The sequence below is a fragment of the Vigna radiata genome, chromosome 7 (assembly GCF_000741045.1).
Source record: "Vigna radiata var. radiata cultivar VC1973A chromosome 7, Vradiata_ver6, whole genome shotgun sequence".
NCBI lineage: Eukaryota > Viridiplantae > Streptophyta > Magnoliopsida > Fabales > Fabaceae > Vigna > Vigna radiata.
The window spans coordinates 5,952,896-5,962,278 of NC_028357.1; the positions used below are offsets into that span (position 1 = coordinate 5,952,896).

Here is a 9,383-nt window from a genome sequence, read left to right on the forward strand (position 1 = left end):
TATACAAAATTCAATAGAAAAATGTATAATATTATGTTAAAAAAAATCTATTAAATCTTCAAAAAGATAACAGTTACATTTTAAAAATTAAAAAAATTAACCTTTTATTAGTAGAAAATTAAGATTAAACATATTAGAAAAAAGTAATTAAGCAAAACATATTTTTTATTTTCATCTTTAAGACAGATAATTTTTTCTTTGAAGTGAACAGACATGTTGGTTTGAAAAATATGTAGTGTGACTCTTGTCTTCTTAAAATAAAAGAAAAACATTGTAGTAAATTAAAAAAACATTTGTTATATCTATTAAGCACAGTTTATGGTATTTATTATATGTAGAAAGATTAAAGAGAAAAAGAAAATTATATAACCAAAACTTGTCTGGGTTGGATATTAGCTGTCAAGTATATTTATGACAATATACATTTAAAATCTTACGTAAGGAATTATTGTATTATATTCCTTTCTAGCTTTATAAAATCACATTTTGACAATAACCTGTTCCTGCTTCTTCTTCTTCTTCTTCTTCTTCTTCTTCTCCTTCTTCTTCTTTCTCCACATAGGCCTCTGTATTTTTTTTTTTCTCAGCTTCACTTTCTTTTTCTCCACTCATGAGATTCCACTAGTTCTTCTTTCTAGTGCCAGTACTTCACTTCTTTCATTGTCCCATATATGCCTCTGCTCACCGCACTGCATGCTACTTTTTCTAAGTTTTTGAATTTTCTTACCATAGTATTGCAATGAAATTCTAATCACAGGCACTGCTTAAAGTTTCAAGCTTTGCAAGTTTTGGAAGATACCCCATCTAACCATTCTCAGTTACCTAAGGAAGGGGTTTTGGTTTCAACCATTTCTGCTTTTATCTCCAAAAGGGTCATAGATGATAGCCAGCTCTTTCTGCAATGCTGATTCTATGTTTTCAGTAAGTTCTTAACCTAAATTTAGTACCATTTGTCTTTTTTGTCTTTCAAGTGCTATTCTGTGTTCTCACTTTTCATGGAAGTTATTAGTGAATGAGTTTTTTCGTGGAAAACTTATAGAATTTGTGATCAAAGTTGTTGTGTTTTATCTAACTCTCTAATTCTCGTCAAGCCTTGCACTCCAATTCCGAGAGAATTATGATCAGAATTGTTCTTGTTGAAAGTACATATGTAATAAATGAGTGGTTGAGCCTATATTTTATTTGTATTTTTGATTTACTAAACCCCAAGTCCAAAACCAACCCTGTGATTCTCTCTCTGGATTAACCATTGTCTTTTTCCGTAAATTAATTAATCACTCCTGTGTCCTTTATGCATGTTGTCAATTAAGATATCCTTTAACATTAAACAAAGGTGGTTGGGAAGATTTTGTACGCAAGTTAGATTCGTTCATGCAAGGTGTATGTATGTGTGAATGCGTGTGTATGTGTGTGTGCTTACAGTCTCTTTTTCAAAAATCAAATGGTGGCCCCCCACACTTGAGGTTCTGGACACATCACAAAGATAGAAATTTTTTATTGATTACAATTAAAATAAACAAAAGAAAATCAATAATTAAACAATAGTTTTGACATGGTATGTAAGCTCACAATGTTGACTAGACTATTCTGGGATTAAGATATTTGAACCATTAATAAAGTTGTAAACCAAACCATTGAATAAGGTGATCAATGTGTGTGACAGTGATGACCTTTGGAAGGTTTGTATTGTGGCTTATGTGGTTTGAATATGCATGGATGGTTCATTTTGTGTTGGCAATTCTTTTCTTTGTAGTGTAGCATCATGGCTATGCCTATGGGGCCACGTTTTGATTTTCGGTTGTGGTGTAGCTGTTACCAGTTTGTATTCTGAACTTATCTCATATATTTAATAAATGGTCCTGTTTTACAGTGTCAGCATTGTTCTGACTGAACAGTGCATGTTGGTATGAGTTCATGATGCATTATTAATGTAAAAAAATCAATCTTGTAACTAGCAAGATTATTTTTTGCAAGCAGAGTTTGAGGATACATATTTATGGATGGATATCATTTCTTCTCATTTATTGTCTCACTAATTAAAACGAGGCTCTTGGTTTCACAAAGTTTTTTTTTTTCTCTTTTCAACAGTAGCACTCTCTCTCTCTCTCTCTCTATATATATATGTGTTTTGTGTTACATGCACGCATGGCAGGTCCCTAGAGCAGAAGCAAACACTGCCATATGGGAGGGAAAAAATTTCCTCTTCATTGGAGAAGTGTTTCAAAATTTGATAAGCTTTTCATCAAATGAAGGCATTAGTTTGACTTTGGTCCTTGTTTCCTGTCAGTTTTATTTTTTATGCTTTTTTAACTTCTTTTATGGAGGGACAAGGTTTTAAATTCTGATTGTGTTCTTTGACAAAAATTTGATGTGGTGTTCGAAGTTGTGAAAAAATGCAACTGGGGCAGCCAGAGTTGAGGTTATGATCTGATTGCAGTGCATACCTTATGTTGCAGCTGAAATTACAGTTCAGAGAGGGTGTTGATGGCAGATTTATTCAAAGAACTGTTTGCTCATTCTATAGATTACCCCAACTTTTTTTATCTCCTGTAAATGGATGACAATCATACTGAACTAGAGGCCAAAAGACTGTAACTATGGAACCAGTGGGACCAACCCACATTGACTCCAATTTGCATTCAGTACTTCCTCAATTTGTGGCTTTTGGCTTCCCCAAAAGTTATGTTGAACATGTTTCAAGCATAAAAGTAACTGAAATATATATGGTAGTAATTACTGTGTGTGTTGAAAATGAACAATGGTTGTGTGTCTGACAACTATGATACTCAAGTAAGAGAAAGTGTTGATGATTTGATAGTTTCTTTTATAATCTGTATTCCTCTTTTCATTTTGTTCATCCTTCTCATACAAGATGTTTCATTGTTGATGCCACCAGAGAGAAGAGGGGATAGATGTTAGAAAGATGATGGAGCATAAAAGGAGTCCCTGCTCTGTTGACCAAAGCAGTTATACTTCTATTGCATCTAAAAGGCAAAAGGCTGATTTATCTATCAGCACTAAGGTTTCTTTTTTTTCTCCTTCTATTGTTCTTGGCTGCTGAATAACACTTCTATTTCCTTTTCTTTTTTTCTTTTGAGCATCTACTCATACATTTTTATAGATATCCAAGCTTTACTATTTGAAAGTTTTCATCTAGAGCCATGCAATGGTGCCTCTTCTGATCTTCTGATCTTCGTAGCTTGTAATCTATGAATTGCCACATATTACATTTGTGTTTCTTATCATGCATAGCATAATTTCAAACCTTGAATAGGACTGTCTGTCTTATGTTAACCTGCATAATTTCAACCTGTTGCATGGAACTCTCCTTGATACTCAATTTGGATATGTGATTTTCTTCTAAATTGAAGGCTACTTTCTTCCTTATTTCTTTGATTTTTCATGTAACATTTCCAATGTTTCTTTGGATAGGAGAGGAAGGAGAAGATTGGGGAACGAATTGTTGCTCTTCAGCAGCTTGTTTCACCATATGGAAAGGTATACAACAACTATAGTTCCTGACACAATAACAACTTATAAATTTGATGCTCGTCAAGCTCATTCATGAATGAAATAAAACTAAGAACTGCTTATTTGAGTTAATATGATATGTTATGTTATGTTTTTGGATTGAATGAATTGTTCTTTATTTTCTCTGAGCTTAAAGAGTCTCTACTTCTCACTGCAGACAGATACATCTTCTGTTCTAAAGGAGGCAATGGAATACATAGGATTCCTTCATAAACAAGTTAAGGTTTGGCCATTCTTGCTACATTATGCTGAAATTATCACTGTTAATATTCTAGTAATTGGTTTCATATATCGCAAACATACATACTTGGTTTGGACCCAAAAAGACATTACAGATTCTAAATCATGTTTAACAAGACCTTGATCTTATGCAATTTTTTTCTCTTCCTTTTTTGACAGCTGCTCAGTGCTCCATACCTTGAAACTTCAGCAGCAGCCAAGATGCAGGTAAGCATAACGTGAACACTCTCACCATGGATTAGCAAACGGATGAGGTCAAACATTTTCTTGTGGGGGCGTTCAGCATCAAATTCATGAAACATTTATTATACCCACAAGAACCCTTGTCTCTACCATTCTTATTGTCGATTCATATGCTATGCTATAAAGTGGCCACATCTCCCCCTGTTAAGTTTCATATCTATATACTCACACATTAAAAAAAACCTATAAATATTTCAGTTTTTTGATGTAAATACAAGCATTGATGTGCATATTTGAGAGCAACCCAAGAGTAAAAATGTAATATTTCATTGAAAACTGACAAAATCAACCAATTAAAAAAGAACTGCAGAGTAAAAATACAATAATTTTGGAACAAGAGAGTACTATGTAGCATGACTTTCTTGCAAATGATGAATGAAACCTTGATTAATGAATGCAGTTCAATTGGTGGTTATAAATGAATTTTTGCAATTTCAGGGTATGGAAGCATGCAGCCTGAGGAGTAGAGGGTTATGCCTTGTTCCTGTGTCATTTACAATTGGAGTTGCTGAGAGCAATGGTGCAGATATCTGGGCTCCCATCAAAACTACTACTTCACCTAAATTGGAGAATGATGTGTCTCAATTTCATTGACAAAGTTTCTCACTTTTATTGCAGCCTAAAGGTTGCTATGCTAAGTTGCTAAAGCAGTGTAGTGGCATGAAAATTTGTCATCATACATCTAGATGGAATCCTCTAATAGCTAAAATAGTTAAAGCATTAAAAGAACTCTCTAGTCATGAAGCTGTTCCATACCTTTAAGATTTTAAATGGGTGATGGGGCTAAGCTTCCAATTAGCCAAATGTGTCCTTAATTTCTTGTGCTGATTATTAAGTGTATATCTCAAAATTTCTAGTTGTATAATGATTCCATGTACTGATTAGCTTAATGAAAGTCGTTTCTTGATTTGATGAAAGAAACACTGTCAATGTTTCACTGTCCTGATTTAGATGTCTTTTTTCATATTTCATTTCTGCTTTTTGACCTGCATTTATCAATGCTGTTTAGTGTGCGCTAAAAAACAATATAGTTAGCTGTCTTGAATATTTGGCACGAATAACATTGGGACGATGATACTAAGTACTGTTAAATTTTGTTAATTTAGCCATAGAATCTAATAGTGAGAAATTTTAAAGTGTTATCTGATATTGAAACTTTATTATATTTAAATATATTATACTCAAACAAAATGGCATATTAAGTATGGTTGAGAATTTGTTTTTAGAATCAATGCTACTTTAAACATGAATTTTGAAGAAAGTGAGCTTTATTAAATTTTATACTTGTTCAAGTTAACGTAAAGTTGGATTTTGAAGAAAAAAAGTGCGATAATAATAATTAGAGGTTGAATTATGTTACACAATAGAAGTGTCACTGTAACTGTCGTGTACAGACAGTTCGACCATTTGTGCTTGATTGATGGGCATTTTTAGTAAATTAATGATGTCTTGTGTGCACTTTTATGTTATTTTTGTTCCATCTCTTGTTGAAAATTATACAAATTGGGAGAAAGTCGTTTTCGAAAGTAAAATTAAAAAAGAAAATGTGATTGAAATTGATGTTCACTTTTGTTGAAGTCAAGTGACCTATAGCCTCTCCCATGAGGTCTTTCGGTTGGTGTATGCATTTGAAAGTGAGCATTGCCTATTGAAATTGCAATATTTTAAAAAAAAAAAAATCTTAAAAAGGATTTCAGGATCCTGGCATTTCAAGCATATCCATTACAGTAGTTTTTGAATTTTTTATAATTTTCATAAATACTTAACCAGTAAATTTGATGGCAGTGTTATCTAACCATCAAAAATCATATTTAATTATAAAATTGACGTGTTTCCTTAACGCAAAATCAAGTTATATCAATTATTAGCACTGTTTCCAGAATATCTTACAAGAAAAAAAAAACATATATATTAGAGGATCATGGCAAATTGTTGAATTTGAAATATTCAAGCAGACGATCGAAGAAGAATTGATGTGTCCTGCAATATAGTTTTGTTGTTGAAGATTGAGATGATGGGTTAATCTTATTGCTTGGTTAGTGTTTGAGTTGTAATCTTGTGTTTAAATGTTTTAATGTTAATTAATTTTGATTAAATTAAGAAGTGCTACAAATTTTCTTATAAAAACTAAATTAGTTGTGGGTTAAAATTAATTTTCAATGACCTATAATGTTAATCTTAATGGATTTGGAACTAATACATAATAAAACTTGATTTTAGTTTACTAAACTTATTCAAGCTTTTTAAGATTTGAGGTTCATTTTGTTTTAATTGATTGCAATTACTAAAGACTTTCATTTTTTAAGTAATGGATTAAAATACTTAGTGCTCTTTGATCTCAAGAAGGAAGTAATGATTAAAATTTAAAATAATATATTTCATAGCTTCAACAAATGATATCTTACAAACGAAAGATTACATGGAAGATTTTTTATTTCATCCATTATTTTTAGATATAAAATTTATCATATTCATCCAAATTATCGTCCCTAACTACGAGTTTTTGGACTGCACATATCATGTGACCCTATGAAACTAACGAATAATAAAAATCAGTGATTCAAATGAGCTTACAGGAACACAAACATTAAAAGAGAAATATCTAGATAAGATATCTAAAGCATTCCCCACCTCAGAGTAGGATCCAGGGGTCATGTGGCCTGTTGCACTTTCTCAAACACCTAAGAAAAATCATAAGAACACCTCAATAGTTATTTGAAGATTTTTTACTTTGTTTATGAGTTCACAAATCCTATCAACATTAAAATACAATTATTATCATTATATTCTCCTTTGCTATTTCATCTCACGGTTGTGTTTGGGTAAACATTTGCTGTTACAAAATACAAGGTTGTCTCTCGAACTTGATGAACATCATAATCATCAGCTGTATGCCACTGGCCAATTTGCAAATAACATAGTTCTTGGAAAATCTTTCTAGTTGAGACCTCATTGGGGGCTGCCTTAATTGCAGTCTTATGGGTAGTGCCTTAATTCTACATTGATTAGAGATATAACTTATATAGAGCTTAAAAAGCCTGGAGAATCATCACTTTATAAGTTTGTTTAACGGAATTGAATTAAATCCTAAGGCCAATTTCAAAAATGATAGAGTCTATCCTAAATTTATTGAGTCAATTACATTGTCACACTCCTGACAAAAGCCTAGGCATGAGGGGATGCTGGAAATCCGCCTTAATTTCAGTCGACCCTATCCACAAATGTTTTGCAAAGGCTACCTATAAAGGGACTGACTAGAAAAGCGTGGAGCCAATCACAAACATGTTTATAGAATCAAGAATTGTTTTAGAATGTCTTGTCTCTACAACTCTCAAAAAAATGGCAGGGCTGAGAGAAAATACATACATGTTACTGAACTTGACCTAACCCTGTTAGCACAAATCAAAATGCCCCTATACTACTGGTGGAAAGCTTTCTCCAATGTTGTTTATCTAATCAATAGACTACCATCATCAATAAATCCAAGCAAAAGTCCATACTTCATGATTTACAAGAAAGAATCTAACTATGGAAAATTGAAACCTTTTGGATGTGCCTGTTATCCTTGTCTTAAACCATAAAATCAAAATAACTTTCAGTTTCATACAACTAGATGTGTGTTTCTTGGTTACAATAACTCACACAAAGGATACAAATGCATTAACTCTCATGGGAGAATTTTCATCTCAACATGTGATTTTCAATAAGAATCACTACCCCTTTCACGAAGGTTTCATTGATACAAGAAATTCTTTAAAAGAATTAACTGAACCTATGTCTATTTTGCTTCCAAATTACTCTGCAGGTACCACTGTCAACAATACACTTAAACTAGACAACAATACTACAAGTCATCAGGAAGAAATCACAAGTGATAGTCTTGTCAACAATGGTACAAATGAAGGAGATCTTGGTGAATCTTTTATTGATACATCAAAATAAAGTCAATAAGAAGGTTCAACATCAGTAAAGTCAATAGAGAACAACAGTCAAACTAAAACCGAAAGCAATCAACCTAACACCAACACTCATTGAATGGTGACCAGAAGTAAAGCTAGAATTTACAAGCCTAAACAACCATACATAGGATTGACAAAGGTTCGTGAAGATGATAAAGAACTAAGAAATGTCAAGGAAGCTCTAATCAAGCCAAAATGAAAAGAAACCATGGATGCAGAATTCAAGGCTCTAATAATGTCTAATCAAACTTGGACATTAATACCATTCAAGAGTCAAGAAAACATTATAGACTCAAAATGGGTATTCAAAACCAAGTATAAAACAGATGGTTCAATCGAAAGAAGAAAAGCAAGACTTGTTGCAAGAAGTTTCCAACAAATAGCAGGCATAAACTTTGATGAAACTTTTAGTTCTTTGGTCAAGTCCAACTTTGTCAAAATCATATTAGCCATTGTAGTACATTTCAATTGGGATGTTAGGAAACTTGACATAAACAATGCCTTCCTAAATGGAAATATGAAGAAATACTTTTTATGCATCAACTTGAAGGCCACATAAACTCAACAAAACCGAATCATATATGTAGATTGTCCAAGGCCATATATGGTTTAAAGAAGGAACCAAGGGCTTGGTTTGATAGACTAAGAGGCACGCTTCTGAATTGGGGTTTTCAAAACACCAAAAGTGATTCTTCTCTATCCATTGTTAACATTATTGTAACAAGAAACAACCGCCAGTATTATGAAACATTCATCAAGGAGGGGGTTCACCGAGGAGACACAATACCAATGAGATCTAAGCCTAACCACATAAGGGATTGACATCACTCTTTACCCAAAACCTTAAGGCAATGGGTTAATGGGTCTTTCATCTTTATATAGTGCTCTACTTTCTCATTTCTATCCAATGTGGGACTTTGACTCACACTTGGATTCCCAACAATCTCCCCCTCAAGGGTGAGTCCTTCCACATTGGTACACTCCCCCTCCAGTGGATGCATTCCCAACACCACGAGTAGCCCTTTCCAACCACCGTTCATCTTAACGAAACTTGCTTACCTGAATACCCTTTGTCAGGAAGACTTTCGGTATAGAGATCATTATACTCGTCTAAGCCGGTCACCACGACAAACCATCGGCTCTGATACCACAGTTGGGTCTATCAAGGAGGGGGTTCACTAGGGAGACACAATACCAATGAGATTTGAGCCCAACCACATAAGGGATCGACACCACTCTTTACCAAAAACCTTAAGGCAATGGGTTAATGGGTCTTTCATCTTTATATAGTGCTCTACTTTCTCATTTGGTTTAAACCTCTTTTTGGTCCCTAAGTTATGAGCGGATGTTCAGTTTAGTCCCCGCTTTTAAAAATGTAAACCTTTGGTTCCTAAGTTATAAAAAATGTAT

The 9,383-nt window shown here is 33.3% G+C and overlaps 2 protein-coding genes across 4 annotated transcripts in view; one reads left to right on the forward strand and one right to left on the reverse strand.

The window, feature by feature from the left end:
* Window positions 1-507: 507 nt before the first annotated feature.
* LOC106769356 (transcription factor bHLH153) lies at window positions 508-4,958 on the forward strand. 3 transcript variants are annotated; one of them, XM_014654953.2, is made up of 6 exons: window positions 508-921; window positions 2,897-3,022; window positions 3,433-3,498; window positions 3,689-3,748; window positions 3,931-3,978; window positions 4,453-4,958. In XM_014654953.2, the coding sequence occupies exons 1-6, from the start codon at window positions 880-882 to the stop codon at window positions 4,606-4,608; spliced, it is 498 nt and encodes a 165-aa protein (XP_014510439.1). In that variant the 5' UTR covers window positions 508-879; the 3' UTR covers window positions 4,609-4,958. The 3 variants fall into 3 exon arrangements, with proteins under 3 accessions (XP_014510439.1, XP_014510438.1, XP_022638699.1); XM_014654952.2 differs by having other exon boundaries at window positions 510-921; window positions 3,689-3,754; XM_022782978.1 differs by lacking the exon at window positions 508-921 and adding an exon at window positions 1,232-2,252 and having other exon boundaries at window positions 3,689-3,754.
* Window positions 4,959-6,404: 1,446 nt separating this feature from the next.
* The window catches only part of LOC106765713 (BAG-associated GRAM protein 1), a 14,856-nt gene continuing 11,877 nt past the window's right edge, over window positions 6,405-9,383 (reverse strand). Inside the window, exon 14 of the mRNA XM_014650419.2 lies at window positions 6,405-6,695. Within this exon, the coding sequence (XP_014505905.1) occupies window positions 6,666-6,695 (30 nt within the window). The 3' untranslated portion in view covers window positions 6,405-6,665. The remainder of the gene's footprint in view (window positions 6,696-9,383) is intronic.